Here is a 20,243-nt window from a genome sequence, read left to right as displayed (position 1 = left end):
GTAGTGACTGGCAATATGTCAAGCTGCGACATCGTGTCCCTCTGCAGGGCAGCGTACGAGCGAACTGGCTGCTGCGCATCGGACTGCCGCTATCCGATCGGCGCCAGGATTTGAGCGTTTGTGGCCGTCACTTTACACCGGAAGATTACTAACGCACTAGCGTTTCGCGAGTCCCGTATTAGGGCAAACGTAAGCGCAAGGGGACAGGGTCTGGCCGCTTGACTGTGCCGTAACGGGATGAGCCGAGATGAGCAGAAGGGCAAATGTGAATGGTCTGCACTGTGCAGCCACCTGGTGGCATAGAGCTCAACCATACACAGTAGCAGCAACGAAGCGTATTCTTTTTTGCTGCTGGTGCGTATTTTTCGCAGGAGTGTAATCATCAACACATTGTTTTTATAAATGTTTAAAATGTTTTACACTTCGTTAGAGCAATATTAGCACTGTGTTTGGCTGGTTAAGCGCTGCGCCAACAAGTGTCTAGACCGTGCAGACCCATCAGGCCGCTCACGTACGTCTGCGCCAAAGTTCTTTCATCAGCTTGAGTTTATGCCTCCAGTCATTTGCCGATATGACCAGCTTGCCTGTGGCTAACGGAATACCAGACACGTTCGGCGCTACGACAGAATGCTCGCAACGCACGCTGCTTCGATAGCTCTCGCTTGGGGTCGACAGCCAAGCGGCTAGCGGAGAGGTTTCGCGCGGGCGGGGGCGGGCTTAAAACAACCGGAAGTGGACGATGTGACATCGCATCGTGACGCAGGACCAGTGAAGGCGGAGCTTAGCCCCGCTCGCTCGGCGAACGAGTTGAGGAGGAAAAGCATGGCTGGGGAGGAGGGTAACTTCTAATCGCTTGTAGCTCCATTAATACGTAACGCTTCACTTAAATTGTGGTGCGAATGTTCTACTTAAGCTGTACCCTACCCGTCTACAAAATTTGTCCGAACCGTTTCAGGGGCCCTTTAAGGCTATCAACTGCGGCAAGTGTAAACGAACCCAGAATGTAGTTAAAAGTCAACAACATGTTTTGTCTTGTTTGTGACACGAAATACAAAAGTTTTATTTCTGTTAATTTTCATTTTTGAAATTTCACACCACTGTTCAACCACCTGCAGAGCTTCGTTAAGAATTTTCTAATCGTCCTGGTTGTTTATCTGCTTATAAAGGAGGAAATCGTCTGCGAAAAGTCGCACCCTTATGTCTTTGTTAATACATTGCGCAATATCGTTAACATAAACAAGAAATAAGACTGGGCCCAACACAGACCCCTGTGGAACACCCGGTGTGACGTCTAATAATTCTGATTTGGAGCCATTAATTTCTACGTACTGAGTTCTGCCTGTTAGGTATGCACGAATCCATTGTGTTACATTGTAGTTTATGCCAAGATGAACCAACTTATCAATGAGTTCTGAATGAGGGACTCTGTCGAAGGCTTTGGACATGTCAAGACAAATACAGTCAATTTGCCCCTTGTTATCCAAAGCCCTCGCAAAATCATAAATTGTTTCAACCAGGTGCGTCACTGTCGAAAGGTTTCGCCTAAAACCATGCTGACTGGAATATAGAAGTTTTTTGTCTTCCAGGTACGTGTACAGTCAAACCCGGCTATATCGAACTCACAAAAAAACGCCTATGAGTTCGATATAGAGCATAATTCGATAAAAGCCTGCTAAATAATTGGATGTCATAAAAGCACATACCATTTATAAAATCACTTTATTGACGAAAGTAGCTTAGTTTCGCATAAATTAGTCCTGCATTTTTTTCTGCTTGGGCAATTTCGCTGCCTGCGACGCACGCACTTCCCCACGTTGTCTAAGGAGTCGGAGCAGCTGAGGCCGCAACCTTCCGCATTCGCGCAGAAGCACCGGACTAATGCGAGTGCACCAATCACTTCGGAGGATGTGGGCAAAGGACCGTAGTTGCTTTCCTCAACGTGCCTACTTTCATTTGTGCTCGGTACGATGTCGGCAATGTAGTCTTCGTTTCGGGATCTACCGTCGTCGCGACACCATCATCTGCACTCACAAACTCGTCCACCGTTGATTCGAATGTCCCGGAAATTTTGACAGCTCGCTCCAAACTTCGGCAACACCGGCAACGGCTTCGTCGCATTCATCAGAATTTACAGTCATCACCGAGCACGCGGAAACTGGCACGTATGAAGAACACCTCGTACACGGCCGTGCGTACGCGTCGGGCCGGGTTGCGAGTCTGGCCACTTTAGCCCTAATCGTGCTGAGAGTGCTCCTCGGAATCTTGCACGCTGCGGGGACATCGCGTTCGACGCGATTTATGATTTAGATCTTCACGACGAAAGGCGAATTCTGCCGCTTCATCACGGCAACACTACGGGAGAAGGCCCACAAGGCGCAAACACGATAAACCAGAGAAGCAGCCAGACAACTTGCACTTTCGGCATCTTGCACGAAGAGCGCACAAGAGCCTCTGATTGGCTGTCTGAGCAAGCGCTGTAGGCAGGCCAGGATCATTTTTTGCTGGGGAGTGTCGATAGTGATCTAAAGAAAGGAAGGACGCTTGATTCTGCAACCCGTGAGGGAGCACAGCGAAGCGTCGTCAGGGGAGAGGGAGTGGGAAGTGAAAGATGATAGAGAAAGAGGGAGGATAATAGACTTCACTATGCGCGACAGGGGGAGTGTCGACGGCTCCCCCGAACAGCCCGAGACAGCGCGGTCACGGTAGGGAGAGCGGTTCGATGGAGCCGCGCCGCCGGGTTTCCCCACTACCGCGAGGGAAAGCCAACTTCTGGCGGCACTTTTCCGCCGCTTGACGTTCGATATATCGGGAGTCACTGCAATATTTGTTCGATGTAAGCGTAATTTTTGCTATATATACTCATTGTAACTATACCGTGACCAGAAATTGTTCGATATATAGAATAATTCGATGTAAATGGGTTCGATATAGTCGGGTTCGACTGTATATTGATTTTGATATTACCTGCTCAAGAAGTTTACAGCATACACAAGATAAAGAAATGGGGCGGTAATTTTCAATTTTTTGCCGGTCTCCTGATTTGAAAACTGGAACAACCTTCGCCACTAACCAGTCATTTGGGACGCGTTTTTGTTCAAGTGACGCTTTAAAAATAATTTGGCATCAGCAGTGGCGGTTACAACAAATATCTCGGTGCTGCTGCCAATGAGGGTGCCGCGGGTGACCAAGCCCCAGCGTTGTGCCCGACTGCGACACCTTCTGCATGTACGTCAGTGCTGATGCTGACGCAGTGACGTCGGAAGAGCTAACGGAGGCGGAAATTGTGCACACGGTGACGGGGGTGCCTAATGACGACAGAGACGAATGTGTTGACGACAGCCCCGAGCCGAATATTGGTGAACCGAACGTACCAATGCCTGCACAAGCGCTGGATGCGGCAGAATTGCTGCACAGCTTCTTTGGTGCTCACGATGGTGATGAGGATAGACTCGAAATAGTGGCTGCAGCTGAAAAAGCCTTCTTTGCCTGAAGAAGATGCAGCAAAAATCTATTAAGGACTTTTTTTTCTGCAAAGTGAGCCGCCAGCTGGTGTGCTGTTTATCGATCAGTGATGAGCCGTTTGGTGTGAATAAGGTAGCAATTCCTTGCTGTCTTTCTTTCACTTGTTTTTTTTTCCGTGCGATGGCCGTTTTCCTTTTTACGTGGCGGGCTTCTGTAAGATTTGGTGGTGAGTACAACCTCTTTTGCTTGCTAATTGTGGATACAAATGGATAGTGGCTATAGCGAACTAATGGTTATAACGAAGTAATTACGACCCCCTTCAACTTCGTTATAACGAGGTTTTACTGTACTACACTAGGTGCCAAAAAATACTACAATTGCATAAAGAAATATTACATACCATTTAACTGCTCAGAAACTCTTGGTTAGGTTAAATACACAATGAACACGTCATAATAGCAGCACAACAAACTTATTACACCTTGAATGTTGAGGGCTGGGCTAGTTCTACAGCCATTGCAGCTCTTGCTTTTCTTTGTCAAATACCTATTCAAGACACATCCCCAAGTGAGGCTGAGCACTCCTCGCAGCTAGCAACTGCTCCAGTCATTTTTGACATAAGAGGCACGGAAATGGGGTGTACCTTTTTAACTTTGCTAAAGTCTCTTCCTTCCTCTGCATTGCTATGTGGTAGTGTAAAGACACCCAACATAACTTTTGAAAGTTTGACCTACTTAGAACTACCAATGGCTTATCGAATATCAGAGACTATGTGCTATTGCTCGTCAATCCACTCATGAAAAGTTACTTCAGCAATTAGATCTTCCAACTGAAGACGACTGAACTTGGCTGGAATGTCATCCAGAGCAGAATCTATACGTTGCCCCTATTGAAGTGGCATCAGCAGTCATTGAGTGCCGCTGCCACTGATCCCGATCATGCCACTGACCAAATGACCATTCGCTTTGAATACAAGCCAACACATTCAGTGTTGCCAAAATGACACTGCACATAGGTGAGATGCAGCAGTTATAGCGACTACATAAACCAACACTTATTGTGTTCGAGAGTTTTTAGCACTGGACATGTAAAATCGTAACAATATAGATGTCAATACGGTACTCATAAAAATGCCAGGAAAATTAAGCACTTTACAATAAAATAGCAAAACTTGGTAGGTACATGCTAGCATTGCTGCAGCATGGTCGTCAGCCATGTTGAGAGCTCCTCCTTCTTGAAACCGAAACTAGCGAAGCCTAGTTGATCCTGCACCATGGTCCAGCACTGACTGCACCCAAACCGCAGGAAAGTCAAGCCAAGTCCGAAAAGTTGCTCTAAAGCTGTATTCTCGTGTGAGTTTTGCTGATGTTGGTTCCACGCACTCAGCATTTGTTCCTTCACATGTTAAATAGTGACACGGTCCAGATGGCTCCGAGTTGTTTAAGTGGCGTCAACTTCACTCTCTATGTATGAGCTAACGAGGGTGGTGAACATGTGAGGGAAGTGCCAGACAATGCCTTGCTAAAGACAGCTGTCATCATTCTGCTATGACAGCACGGTCAACATCTGGGCCACGATTTTTTAGCAATGCTTGCTGCTCGATCCTATGCCTCTCCTATCATCCACAGTACAGTCAGCTAATCCAGTTGATAATGCAGGCAGAGCGTTGCTAATACTTAACACGAAAAGGAATAGCATCGGAACCTCACTACAAAATTGCATTGCTGTTATGTTGCCAGGGGTTGAAATTAGATGCATGCATTGATTGTACTTTTGTCTATCTGTGGCGACAGCATGACAATGGCAGAGATATGGACCAACCAGATCGCAGGCAGGTGTGTGCATGCAGCAATGCATTGACAAACTCGGGGCTTATTTTTAGATGACCACCTTTGAAGATACTTCTACTTTCACAGCATTTCAAGTGACTAGCACCGGACACGCCAACGTATGATGGAGTTCCCGGCACTGAAAAATTTCATCGGCAGTTCTGCAACTTCCTTGAAGAATTAGTTTAAAACATGTTGGCAGGCTAGTTGGCTTGAATCCATGATAGAGGGTGTAAGTGCAACTGAGCGAAGACGTAGAAAGAAACAGACACACACAGAGACAGCACTACTTTCAACTATAGATTTTATTTTCGCATGCATCGATAGATATATAGTGTACGAGTGGAAACAATTGAGACGGCAAGAAAGAACATTCAACGGTGCATGTCGATGAACCGTACACATGTCCAAGGTATGGTCAAAACATACACTGTAATGGTTACAACGATAAACCGAGGAATTATATCTCCTTTTCAGATAGCGACACTGATGGCTTGCTCAAGCACCTTTCCTCTAATTTTGCAATATCATAGGCCTTCACAATCTCCCTTGCCATGCTGCTATGAGCCTTTTGGGTGAGAGAAGTTCCACCATTATTTTGTCCCCTTCTCGTATTAAGTGCTGTCCAAGGTCGTCGAAACGCCTATATAATTTACCTAGCCGAGTTCACGGCTGCCTGTGCACGTGAGATTCTGGAACTGCGAGGTCAGAACCATTTAGAAATCATTCTATATGGAGTTACCCATCGCGATCAGCAAAACATGTCTATCGCGTATAAATCAAGGAAGTTTTTAGGTATGTAAAATCCTCTGGGCTGAAATTCTTCGCCCTAAGACAGCCTCACAGCTTGCAGGGTTATCTGACTTAGCTAACATGTATGCTCAGTTGTCGCAGTCAAAAGTTCGAATCCTCAAGTTTTTTTTCTTTTTAATTCTGAATGTGGTAATCTGAAATTCACCATCCCTGTGGAGTGGCACCTGACATCGGCTAAAATGCAGAGAACCAGTGGGGCTATACTAATTGAATTAGGAATGCCCACTAAGCTTCAACAATGTCACTCCCTCACCAGAACGGGAATTGGCCTCCCTGGAGCAGTATCTGGCCACTACCTCCCCTCATGACTCCTACAATTAACCAATGGCCCACAGTCCCCAGCAGCTGCAAAGCACCTAGCCAAGGCGGCAGTCAGACCTGTAATGCAGCAGAGGGTGCTAAGAAACTCTGGACCCGGACAGGCCGCTAATGGAAACTGAGCCTTGCAACTTTTCACACCAGTACTCCTTCGAGTGAGGTTAACTTGGCAGAACTCTTCGAGGAACCATCAGGCATTGTTTGGGATATCATTGGCCTTAGTGAGGTTAGAACTGGTGAGGCTTATACAGTGCTGATTAATGGCCACATCCTCTGCTATAGAGGACTCCCAGAGAAGAAGTTATGCGAGGTAGGATTCCTAATACATAAGGACATAGCGGGCAACATTGACGAATTCTACAGCATTAATGGGAGGGTGGCAGTGTTCGTAATAATACTTAATAAGAGGTATAGATTAAAGGTGGTGCTACAAGCCTACGCCCCAACCTCCAGTCATGACAATGATGAAGTAGATCAGTTTTATGAAGACGTGGAATTAGCCATGAGAAAAGTGCCAACTCAGTATGCTGTAGTAATGGGCGACTTCAGTGCAAAAGTGGGGGGAAAGCAGGCTGGTGAAGAAGCAATTGGCAACTACGGCGTCGATTCTAGGAATGCTAGAGGAGAGATGCTGGTAGAATTTGCGGAAAGGAATAAGCTACGAATAATGAACACCTCCTTCAGAAAGCGTAGGAGCAAAAAGTGGACCTGGAAAAGCCCTAATCGTCAAACAAGGAATGAAATCGATTTCGTACTTCTTGCCAATCCCAGCATAGTGCAGGATGTAAAAGTGTTAGGTAGGGTAAAGTGCAGTGATCACAGGTTAGTGAGGTCTAGAAACACTGGGGATGAGTTACAACAAATGATTGAAGACCTTAACAGAGAGAGTGTAAGAGTGGGGCTGAAGATTAATATGCAGCAGACAAAGATAATGATCAATAGCCTGGCAAGAGAACAAGAGTTTAGGATCGCCAGTCAGCCTCTAGAGTATGCAAAGGAATACATTTACCTAGGACAATTACTCACAGGGGACCCTGATCATGAGAAGGAAATTTACAGAAGAATAAAATTGGGTTTGAGTGCATACGGCAGACATACTCAGATCCTTGCTGGAAGCTTACCATTATCACTAAAAAGAAAGGTGTACAATCAATGCATTTCACCGGTGCTAATATATGGGGCAGAAACTTGGAGACTGGCAAAGAAGCTCAAAAACAATTAAGGACCACACAATGAGCGATGGAATGAAGAATGATAGGCGTAATGTTAAGAGACAGGAAGAGAGTTGTGTAGATCAGAGAGCAAACGGGCACAGCCGATATTCTAATCGACATTAAGAGAAAGAATGGAGTTGGGCAGGTCATGTAATACGTAGGTTAGATACCCGGTCAACCGACAGGGTTACAGAATGTGTGCCACGAGAAAGGAAATGTAGTTGAGCACGGCAGAGGACTAGGTGGGGTAACGAAATTAAGAAATTCACAGGTGCAAGTTGGAATCAGTTGGTGCAGCACAGGGGTAATTGGAGATCGGAGGGAGAGGCCTTCGTCCTGCAGTGGATTAAAAATAGGTTGATTATGAGCCCTATACAAAATAGAAGTCTTTCAAACATGGGTTTGCAGTGACAATCTCGACATTGAATGCCCAAATGACCCAAGATTACCCTAGTGACGTTATATAGATGCTCTTTTAGTAAAAAAAAATAATGCATCGAAGGGAAGCGGTACCACTGCTAGAGCAAAGAAAGTTGCTGTGGTACCATACATTCATTGCATTTCACATAATCGCAGAAGAATAGCAGCAAAGTCGGGGGGGTAGATGTGGTTTTCTCTGCCCCTGAGCATCTACAGAAGCTATGCAAAGAGGTTAATGCAGAGAATAACAAAAGGAGCACATGTTCTACTCAACATCGCAAATAATTTGCAACCTGCACTCATAACGTTGTCTATGCCATTCCGCTTTCATGTGGAAGAATATATGTTGGTCAAACTGGCAGATGTATCAATGAGAGACTAAGAGAGCATCAATATAACGTCACTAAGGTAATCTTGGGTCATTTGGGCATTCATTGCTGAGACTGTCCCTGCAAACCTGTATTTGAACGTACATACTTCTATATTGTATAGGGCTCATAGCAGGATGACAAGGGAGACTGTGGAGGCCTATGAAATTGCAAAATTAGAGGAAAGGTGTGTGAGCAAGCCATGTGTCGCTACCTGAAAAGGAGATATGATTCCTCAGTTTATTGTTGTAATCATTGCAACGTATGTTTTGACCATGCCTTGGACACGTGTATGGTTCATCGACATACACCACTGAATGTTCTTTTTTGTTGTCTCATTTGTTTCCATTCCACAGTATAAATTTATCTATGCGCATGAAAATAAAACCTATAGTTGAAAGTAGCGCTGTCTCTGTGTATCTATTTCTTTCTACGTCTTCGCTCAGTTGCGCTTACACACTCTATCATGAAAAATTAGAACTCGATGATTCATCCAAAGATGTGTATTTCTTTTGTTTGGTACACTGACTATTTGTGAGCAATGTTCTAACAAGGCTTGTGGACCTCTTGAAGCTTATTTGAACTTTTGTGGAGGCGAAAGAGAGAGGCCATGTCCTGAACTTTGTGACACAGGTTGGTTAGTCGATCTTGGCCACCTCAGGAACGTTGTGCAGCACCTTAAAACTTGGAATGCAGTCGAGCCCACATATAAAGGCCCCACTTAAGCCAAGCTTTCACTTAGAATGAAAGAGACTAGTGAAAACATCAAAATGTACATTATTTCAATGGCATAAAATTGCACATATAACGAACGTCTTTGAGATATGCCGATCGGTTACAGTGAATGGATGGCGTGAACCCGGTGCAAAGTTCCAAAATAACGACGACCTCCGATCCCCTTGCGCACGCAGTCTGGTTTCCCAAGCCTCCTTGCAGACGAACTATTTGTTTCGTGCCCCGCTACCCTCTCCCTGCCATCACGGGCTGCCCACGAGTGTCGGTGTGTGGCTTCCAACATCGCACTCTAGCCCATCTTCGCAACTCTCCTCACTATTTCTTGCAACTCCCCTCACTGTCTCGGTGGGCGCGCTACGGTGCCTGCTGAAGTTCAGAAGTTTTGTTTTCTGGCCGTTACCGCGAAGCAGGCCTCTCCACACGAGTCTTCATGCTTCTTCGCTTCGTTCTAGTCAGGCCCGAGTTGTATTCAGGACGGTGAACGGGAACGACGGGACGACGAACGGGAACGTGCCATTTGTAATTGGAAAATCAAAGAAACCGTGTTGCTTTCAGAGCTATGTACCCGTGCGCTACAGGCACAATACTAAGGCGTCGATGATGTGCGATTTATGCGCAGAATCGCTGGGCGAGTTTGACCATGGCATGCAGAGGCAAGGCAGGTGCGCGTTGCTCATGCTGGACAACTGCTCAGCACACAACGTGTGAACTTCTATGACAGCAGTTACTCTACTTTTTCTGCCGCCCAATGTCACTGCGAAAGTGTAGCCGCTTGGTTTGGGCATAATTCACGCATTTCAGGCATTGTATAGGCACTGCATTCTGGAGCACTTGCTCATTGCTGTTGACTGCCCGGCCGCCAACTTGCCGCTTCGAGTTCAACTGTGTTTAGCCGTTGAGGTGGTGAAGGCGGCCATGGTAGAGGTGACAGCTGCTTGCGTGCGGAACTGTTTTCGCAAGGCTGGCTTTGTCAACGCAGTGCCTGATGTCAAGCCTGATGCTTCCGAAGAAGATCAGTCCGGCGGCAATTTGTGGCAGCGCATTGTTGACTGTGACATTTGGGGCCACGAAATTGGTTGGGACGACTTTATTGCTGCGGATGAAGGCGCTGATATTGCAGAACCGTGCATGAACGAGGGCATCATTTATGAAGTGCGGGCGGAGATCAAAGCGGAGGAATTGGTGACGATGAAACTTCGGGTCTAGCACCCATAAGCGCACCTGTAGCAATGGGATACATAGAGGGCCTCTGGCAACTAGTCTATGCCAAGGGCCTTGGCGAAGAGCACGCTTCTGCTTTAAATAAACTGGAGACCGCCCTTATCAGATCTGCACTGCAGAAATAGACGAGCATCACGGACTTCTTTGCAATTAATAAATTTGGTGTCTTGGCTAGCCACTTTGTTTAAGCTGTGGTCCACTTACTACGAACTCTGGGATAGAACGAACAGACGCCATGTGACGCTCAGGTTCATTTAAGCAGGCTCGATTGTGTGTTGTTGCAAGAGCACAAAAAAAATGATGTCAGAATTTGGCCAAACACTATTCCCGTTTCAAAACGAATTAAGACTTTTTCAAAAATACCTGCAAGAAATCGTCTGATCCATGTTCCGAGACTGAAGAGCATGCAGGATGCTAATCCTAAATTTGATCTGACCAAAGATAAGCGTTACGGTTTTGTTTTAGATGGCTGTCTGTTGCATGGCACCAGTTATGCCACCCTGTAAAGGTGGAGAAAATAAACAGCATGGGATCAGTTGCAGGCGCGATCCCACTTGTAACACTAAGCTTAGTGAATACTTAGTCAAGCTTAGGACTGGAGAGTGACTTCCAATGTTGGTTTAAAGATACGAAAAAAAAAAAAAAAAAAAAAAAATACAAGCCATGTTTCGAGCACCTAACCAATCCTTTCATAGTCAATGTGTTGAGCGATGGCTCTCCAGCCATGGAAAGCTTTGTCAGTGATGTTGGAGTGCTTGAACTGGAGTTCCTGGAGCTCCAAAAAGACGAACGACTGAAGATGATCATGCAATTAGTGGACACTGCTGAATCTTGGTGACAGGTGTCAAAAGAATGGTATCCCCACATCAAGCCATGTGGGCCATAAACTTCTGTTAATGTTTGGATCCACGTACATTTGGGAGGCACTCTTCTGAACAATTAAAGTGGTGAAGTCACTTTACTTCTATTTATAGAGTATACATTTATTTTCACGTTCTCAGCATGTGCACTCTCTGGCATCACAAAACTTGGAAATTCAATAAAACAGATTTGCGACAAGTTGGGTGTAGCTTTGTTACTTGAATGCAGGGTGACACCGCAGTGAAGACACTGTAATGAAGAGACAGAACGAACACTTGCCCCACCCCTACTTTACTGTATGTCCTTGTTTTCAACAAGGCAGGTTCACAGGAAGATCATTGTCGAGTGTGCCCTTGCTTTAGTGTTGCGCTGTATTCAAGTAATAATAAACTTCAGAGAATGCAAAACGTACCAAGGATAGCTTGAGGTTGGCATCGGTGACAAATGTGTCACCTGAGGCGCAGTCAACACCGAAGACAGCGCAGATGTCTCCCGCAAAGGCTTCCCCAACCTCCTCCATCTCGGCGGCGTGCATACGCACCACACGTGGCACCCGAACCTTGCGACCTGTGCGAGTGTTCCACAGGGTGTCGCCCTTGCGCAGGTGGCCCTGGTACACCCGCAGGTACGTCAGCTGACCAAAACGCCCAGCCTGTTGGACAGCGAGAGCAGACAGGCGTGAAGAACCACAATGGGCTATGGTGAGCCATAGTTCACGGTAACCATAGAGCAGCATGAACTAGTGAGCCAATACAGGTGGCTGACCTAACATTTGAGATTATCGAGACACAAAAGAAAAATCTATTTGAGCTGCATTCGTAAATTACCCTTCTACAGTACCAAAAAACAAACACACTCTTGTCGCTAGAGGAGGCTCAGAGTCTGCCATGCACTGTGTTTTTACGGCTTAGTTTGCGTTGGTGCGAGATGCAGCACGAAGGTCAATTCGTTTGCTGCTGCTGGCATGTGCCCTCACTACAGTGTTTTGACAGCGAGTTCTCGCGGTCATCGGGTGAAATGTCTTCATGTTTGCTTGTGCGTGCATGACAACAATGCTTCTTAATTTAGTCAGTATATCTATGTTTACAAGCTCTAAAGTTACGTTGTACTGAACGCCTTATGAGATTTCAAGTTTAATAGTGGAGCACCGTTTTATGGCAATCTTTCATTTAAAGCAAAATAGCTTTCTTTGGCTCATTGGCTGCTTTTATGGTTGGTATGACGGTCGTTAGACTTCGGGAAAGGAAGGTGAGAAAATGCGTCGAGGGAATGAGCACTTGTTCTTGGGCAACCGCATTGCAAGGAGAGGTGAAGGAGGGACTGTTGTGCATGAGCTTTTTCATAACCAAGTGGTGGAGAGGGGTGTGAAGGAGGGGGGACACTGTCGCTATCTGGCTTGCTCCCTCATTTGTCGCGGGAAGGCAAGGAAAAGGGCGCATGCTCTCGTGCAGGTGAGTGGCAAGGAGCAACCAGAGGAAGGAGGAGGGGAAGCTGCCACTCGCTCGTTCATCGCAAGTTGCGCTGGTTGCCAGGAGTTGGCCAGCCAATCATGGACGATGCAGCGGACAACAATCCATAGCAGATTCTTGCCCTTGAAAAATACACTGCAGATGCAGGCAAGTGTTTTGTTGTACGTATTGTCATGCACTGACAATGTTGACGCCGACACACAAACGAGAGCAAGATAGTGGACGTGTCCGCTATCCACAGCTGCCAGAAAGAAACTCCGGGAAAGTGAGGGGAGGCATCGAGGGAAGGGGCATCTGCTCTCAGGCAACCGAGTTGCAGAGATGGCCAGCAAGGAGAGGAGGACGGGGGCACTGTCGCTCGACTACTCGTTTGTCTGTTCGGGCTACTCGCCCATATTGACAATTATTGTCGATGGTTTATGCATAATTTTAGCATAGAAAGTTTTCTGTTGCAGCTTTCATCCAAAATAAAGAAGGGTTTTCCTAGCTTTGAGAGTTATCGTCAGCTCGTGAAGGTCAATCTGTCCAGCAGACGAAAGCACGGACCGCGCATCACGCTTCTCAATCACAGCTGCATATGCAAGCATAGTTGGTGTTGTGCGGGTTGGTCTGCGGTCGCGTCAGGAGCCTTCTTATGGTCGGGTTCAGCGTTATTTGCTACCTGTCAAATGTTTCGAAATCGGGAGGGGCATGGAAAGTTCACACGAGGCACACCCCCCTCCTCCCTTCCCTGTCCATTCGTCAGTGGATCAAGTGGTCAGCGCACTAATCACGTGACACTTTTGCGCCTGCCGTATAAATCTAAAACTAGACTTGTGAGGAATAACCTAAAGCTACAAAAAGAAGACCAATGTGCACATCTGCGAAAGGCATTACGAACGAGAGGTCGCCGTATGGTGTGTCAAAAAGATGGTGGCCATGAACAACGTCGACTAGATAGGTGGCTCAGAAATTTCAAGAATCACAATGACCTCAAGTTCAAGAAGATGTGTGGGGAAAGTGGCACGGTCGATGATTCAGCTGTCGCACACTATTGGAATGGAAAGCTACAGTCTTTGATGCAGCAGTTTACGACTGAGAACATTTTCAACTGCGATGAAACTGGATTGCTCTATGAAATGCTCCCAGAGAAAACACTTGTATTTGCTGATGATCCTTGTCATGACGGCAAACACAGTAAAGAGCAGCTGACCGTCCTTGTCGGCAGCAACATGTCAGTCAGCGAGAAGCTTCTGATGCTTGCCATAGGGAAATCGAAGAACGCAAGGTGTTTCAAGGAGGCAACCCTACCTATTCAGTACGAGGCCAACAAGAAGGCGTGTAGAACACATGAGTTATTCGAAGTGTACATTTGCAAGTTGGACAGAAGGTTCAACCGGCAGAATTGAAAAGCTCTACGTTCAGAACACAGCAATCTTGCAGCCAATGGACCAAGGCGTGATCCACAACCTGAAGCTTCTGAACAGGCTACATGCGCTCAGCCACATGGTGCTGTGCTCGGACAGCTGTAGAAGTTAGACCGTTGACCTTAGGTCTGCTGTCGGCATGCTCGCGGACAGCGGAAGGTGGTTACAGAAGAAACTTATTTAAGGAAAAATCAGACATCCACCTATTCGTAGTCATTGCTACAAAGGATACCTACACGGGTTCCTCGAAAGAAAAGCCTCGTAGTTGAAGAAAAATTCGTCCTGGTCCGGGACTCAAACCCAGGACCACTGCTTTTCCTAGGCAGCCACTCTAGCATCTGAGCTAACCAGGTGGCTAGTTAGCTCCCTTAGCTAGTTAGCCGCCTGGTTAGCTCAGGTTGTTGAGCGGCTGCCCCGGAAAGGCGGTGGTCCCGGGTTTGAGTCCCGGACCAGGATGAATTTTTCTTCAACTGCGAGGTTTTTCTTTTGAGGAAACCGTATGGGTTTCCTTTGTATCAACTGCTACGAATAGGCGGATGTCTGATAAACATAATCGCATACAGGTGGAACACTGTGCAAACGTGAATCAACGATTTTTTTCGCGCCACTAAGGCAGCAACAGGCAGCGTTGAACCAGTTGAAGATAGCGCCAGATATATTGATGGCACCCACTGTCGGATTTTAAAAAATTTTTTAGCCTCCTCAACGAAGCATTAGCAGAGTTGCACAAGTCTGATACCCTGTCCTTGACCCTCTCCAGCCGAGAAATACCCATAAAATAATGTGTTATTTGCATGCATTCTTTCTTTTCGAACTGCCCTTTTTTCTGATGTTTTCGCAGTCCCTTGGGAGTAAAAAAAATTGGACGTTGTCTGCACATAAAATAACAAGTTCCATTTGCATGAGTAAAGCAGTTGAATAGGTGAAGCCAGATATACGCGACTAATGCAGCCAGTCATGTGCGTGGCACAGAGACAAATCTCATAATGGTCCCAAAATGGCTTGAGCACGTAGTCAGTAGGGCGCTTGTACCTGTTTTAACAGTAGGCTGGTGCAGCAATAGCGTAGAGTTAGAGCATCCGCCTCGCATGCAAAAGGACCGTGGCTCAAATCCCGGTGCCGTGCAATTTTCCACCAGATAAAAAAAAAAGGAATAATAAAATCTGCGTGTTGATAAAATTGTATAAACAGGCCTGGAGTGCAGCCTGACCCCGGTGACCACAACCGGTAACGCACTCCCTCACCAGTGGCCAAGTACTTGGCCACAACATCCTATATGAATACAACAATCAAACCCCGGCCCCGTCTCCAGCAGCTGCGAAGCAACTGACCATGGCCGCAGTCAGACATGTGATATAGCAGACGGTGCTAAGTATCTCTGGATCCGGACAGGCTGCCATTGGAATCTGAACCAGGCAATGTTTAATGCTAGAAAGTTATCTAGTGGGGAGAGTCTAGCAGTGCTATTGGAGGAATTACAGGGCAGTAAATGGGATATAATAGGGCCCAGTGAAGTTAGGAGGACAAAAGAAGCATACAGAGTGCTAAAAAGCGGGCACGTCCTGTGCTACCGGGGCTTAGCGGAGAGACGAGAACTAGCAGTCGGATTCCTGATTAATAAGGATATAGCTGGTAACACACAGGAATTCTATACCATTAACGAGAGGGTGGCAGGTCTTGTTGTGAAACTTAATAAGAGGTACAAATTGAAGGTCGTACAGGTCTACGCGCATACATCCAGCCATGATGACAAAGAAGTCGAAAGTTTCTATGAAGATGTGGAATTGGCGATGGACAAAGTCAAAACAAAGTACACTATACTGGTGGACAACTTCAACGCCAGGGTATGCAAGAAGCAGGCTGGAGACAAGTCAGTGGCATAGGTTCTAGGCAATATGGCATAGGTTCTAGGAATAGCAGGGGAGAGTTAGTAGAGTTTGCAGAATGGAATAATTTGCGGATAATGAATACCTTCTCCCGCAAGCGGGATAACCGAAAGTGGACGTGGAGTAACCCAAATGGCGAGACTAGAAATGAAATAGACTTTATACTCTGTGCTAACCCTGGCATCATACAAGATGTGGACGTGCTCGGCAAGGTGCACTGCAGTGACCACAGGATGGTAAGAACTCGAATTAGCCTAGACTTGAGGAGGAAACGGAAGAAACTGGTACATAAGAAGCCGATCAATGAGTTAGCGGTTAGAGGGAAAATAGAGGAATTCCGGATCACGCTACTAAACAGGTATTCGGGTTTAACTCAGGAAGAGGACCTAAGTGTTGAAGCAATGAAAGACAATCTTATGGGTATCATTAAGGAATGTACAATAGAAGTCAGTGGTACCTTCGTTAGACAGGATACCTGTAAGCTATCGCAGGAGACGGAAGATCTGATTAAGAAACGCCGATGTATGAAAGCCTTTAACCCTACAGCTAGAATAGAACTAGCAGAACTTTCCAAGTTAATCAACAAGCGTAAGATAGCTGACATAAGGAAGTATAATATGGATAGAATTGAGCATGCTCTCAGGAATGGAGGCAGCCTAAAAACAGTGAAGAAGAAACCAGGAATAGGCAAGAATAAGATGTATGCGTTAAGAGACAAAGCCGGCAATATCACTACAAACATGGATAAGATAGTTCAAGTGGCTGAGGAGTTCTATAGAGATTTATACAGTACCAGTGGCACTCAGGACGACAATGGAAGAGGGAATAGTCTAGAGGAATTTGACATTCTACAAGTAATGCCGGAAGAAGTAAAGAAATTCTTGGGAGCTATGCAAAGGGGGAAGGCAGCTGGGGAGGATCAGGTAAGAGCAGATTTGTTGAAGGATGGTGGGCAGATTGTTCTAGAAAAACTGGCCACCCTGTATACGCAATGCCTCACGACCTCGAGCGTACCGTAATCTTGGAAGAATGCCAACATAATCTTAATCTATAAGAAAGGGGACGCCAAAGACTTGAAAAATTATAGACCGATCAGCTTACTGTCCGTTGCCTATAAAGTGTTGACTAAGGTAATCGCAAATAGAATCGGGAACACCTTGGACTTCTGTCAACCAACCATATTCACACTATCAATCAGGTGATAGAGAAATGTGCGGAATATAACCAACCCTTATATACAGCTTTCATTGATTACAAGAAAGCGTTTGATTCAGTCGAAATCTCAAATATCGTGCAGGCATTACGGAATCAGGGTGTAGACGAGCCGTATGTAAAAATACTGAAAGATATCTATAGCGGCTCCAAAGCCACCGTAGTCCTCCATAAGGAAAGCAACAAAATCCCAATAAAGAAGGGTGTCAGGCAGGGAGATACAATCTGTCCAATGCTATTCACAGCGTGTTTACAAGAGTTATTCAGAGACCTGGATTGGGAAGAATCGGGGATAAGAGTTACTGGAAAATACTTTAGTAACTTGCGATTCGCTGATGATATTGCCTTGCTTAGTAACTCAGGGTACCAATTACAATGCATGCTCACTGACCTGGAGAGGCAAAGCAGAAAGGCGGGTCTAAAAATTAATATGCAGAAAACTAAAGTAATGTTTAACAGTCTCGGAAGAGAACAGCAGTTTATGATAGGTAGCAAGGCACTGGAAGTGGTAAGGGAATACATCTACTTAGGGCAGGTAGTGACCGCAGATCCGGATCATGAGACTGAAATAATCAGAAGAAGAAGAATGGGCTGGGTCTCAGATCATGAACAGCAGGTTGCCATAATCCCTCAAGAGAAAAGTGTCTAACAGTTGTCTCTTACCAGTACGGTACTCACCTACGGGACAGAAACCTGGAGGCTTACGAAAAGGGTTCTACTTAAGGGGGGACGCGGGTCTTGAAATCGTGAAAAATGGTCAAAAATGGCAATTTTCAAAAATTGCGTTTTTGAAGTCTTTAATGTCCCAACTATGCCTCTACAAAATATTATGGCTCAATTCCTACTCGAAGTATAAAAAAAACGGCAATTTAGAAACGTCGGTGAGCCGAAATTGAACGCCAAGTGCAAAGATTTGCCTCATTTTCAAGCTGCCGTAGCTCCGCGCAACGTGAACCGATCGGCGCCATCTTGGTCTCGTTTGAAAGCTGGTTTCCTGCTCTCCATTCTGGCGCCCCTCGGCACGCTATAGACCCTCGTGCAGCGGAGCTATCGGCACCTGTTCTTAAGCGGAAAATCGTCGCGAGACAGCCGCTGATTGGGTGAACCGGGCGCCTCCTCGAGCGCAGCCCTCCGATTGGCCGTGACGCATGCTTCGCCTTCCGCGGCCGCGTTGTTCGACTCCTTCACGTCGTCTGCTTTCGCTTGCATGCACGTCATTTTTTGCGCTCCTCTTTGTTTCCTAGTATTTTTAGTTCTACCTTTTTCTTTGTCGTTCTTCTAGATATTTTGGCCATTGAGTCGCTTCTTTTAACCACGAATTTCTTGCTTTTGCGTGCCTCGTGTCTTTGTTCCGCGTGTCACGATGGCGCGAGACGCGCGCTTGAAAGCAAGCACGCGAAAAGCAGTCAGCAAAAAGAGACGCGCATGGAATAAGAAGAGCGCTACATCGTCGAGAACTACAGCTTCGGTGATGCCGCAAGCTGCTGTGCCCTTGGTGGATGCGGCCGGACTGAGCTCGCCAACAACAGCTTCGCCGGTGGACGCGGCTGAACAAACCCCGTCGACGCTAGCTTCGCCTGTGGACGTGGCTGGACAGTGCCGATCGGTGTTACCGCAAGTCTCTGCAGTGCCGGTGGATGCACCTGGACTAAGCCCGTCGAAAATACCAACTTTTGAGACGCTGCAAGTCGCTTCGGATTCCGTGTCGTCAGAAGCGGCCAAGCCGGCTGACCTAAGCCTAACGTCGACTTCGGCGTTTCCGCACGCCGCTTCGGTGCCGACGGACGCGGCTGAACCGAGCTCGCGTGCTCAACGCTTCGACACGGTGTTTTTCACGGAGGCGGAGTGCGCGGGGCGCGAAGAATACGCAGACAACATTAAAACTTCATTGGCGAAGAAGTCCGCGACTTCCCGCAAGTTCGAGCTGATGAACGTCGGCACAGCAAGTGAAGACGACGATCGCGGCACAGAGTACATCATCGTTGATCTCTCAGTGCTAAAGAAGCTGTTTGTGTCCACAAGCTGCAGCAAGTGTGGGATGACCACTCTCCAACTCGCAAAGTGCAGTGAGAGAGAATACGGCCTAGCAGTGAAGTTGGAGCTCACATGCTCAAATTGCGATTTCGCCGAGCGGCACTTCTCGTCACCACGAGTGCCCGGGAAATCCAACATCACGCCCTTTGAGGTCAATTTGCGGGCAATGAAGGAAATTCAAAGTATAGGCAAGGGAGCGACTGCCCTAGCAGATTTTTGTGCCACCATGAACCTCTCTCACCGAGGACTTCACCACAAGACTTTCAGGGGGCATATGGATACCATGGTGAAAGCTTGCCAGGCAGTAGCTACTGCTACAGAAGCAGCAAGCGTCAAAGTGGTGAAGGACACGTACAAGAACTTCCTGAATCCACCAGGAAATGTAGATGTTATATTTGATGGCACATGGAAAACACGTGGTCATAATTCAAATATTGCAGTTGGCTGCATCATAGAGCTATACACTGGCCTAGTACTGGACCACGTTGTGCTCTCGAGGTACTGTCGTGGGTGCCAAGGGGCACCTGATCCCAGTGATGATGGGTACGGTGACTGGGCTGTGAACCACAAATGCATGAAAAACATCGACTGCAATGCTGGCCGGATGGAGACTGAAGCAGCTATCATTTTGTTCAACAGGTCTCTGGAAAAAAATGGGTTGCGGTACACAACTATACTTTCTGATGGTGATAGCCGCACCTTTCATGCATTGACCTCGAAAGGAGTGTATGGATATATATCCATTGAAAAGAAAGACTGCTTGAACCATGTCCACAAGCGGATGGGGACGGCTCTTCGCAACTTGGTTGAGAAGAAGAAGGCACAAGGAGAATCTCTTGGCGGAAAGGGCAACCTCACCCAAGATAAGATAAAGAAAATTACGAACTACTATGGTTATGCCTTGCGGAGCCACAGCCACGACGTTGCAGGCATGAAAAAGGCAGTGCATGCCACGCTGTTGAACATGACCTCGACAGATGAAGCCCCAGACCACA

General features: G+C 46.7%; 1 protein-coding gene across 1 annotated transcript in view; it reads right to left on the bottom strand.

Annotated features, from left to right (window-relative positions):
* mEFG1 (mitochondrial translation elongation factor G 1) overlaps nucleotides 1-20,243 on the bottom strand; it is a 156,330-nt gene that overhangs the window by 42,272 nt on the left and 93,815 nt on the right. The window contains exon 11 of the mRNA XM_050186761.2: nucleotides 11,654-11,893. Within this exon, the coding sequence (XP_050042718.1) occupies nucleotides 11,654-11,893 (240 nt within the window). The remainder of the gene's footprint in view (nucleotides 1-11,653; nucleotides 11,894-20,243) is intronic.

Source organism: Dermacentor andersoni, chromosome 2, assembly GCF_023375885.2.
Source record: "Dermacentor andersoni chromosome 2, qqDerAnde1_hic_scaffold, whole genome shotgun sequence".
Classification (NCBI taxonomy): Eukaryota; Metazoa; Arthropoda; class Arachnida; order Ixodida; family Ixodidae; genus Dermacentor; species Dermacentor andersoni.
The sequence above is the reverse complement of the archived record's forward strand: the minus strand, read 5'-3'. Positions and strand labels throughout refer to the sequence as shown.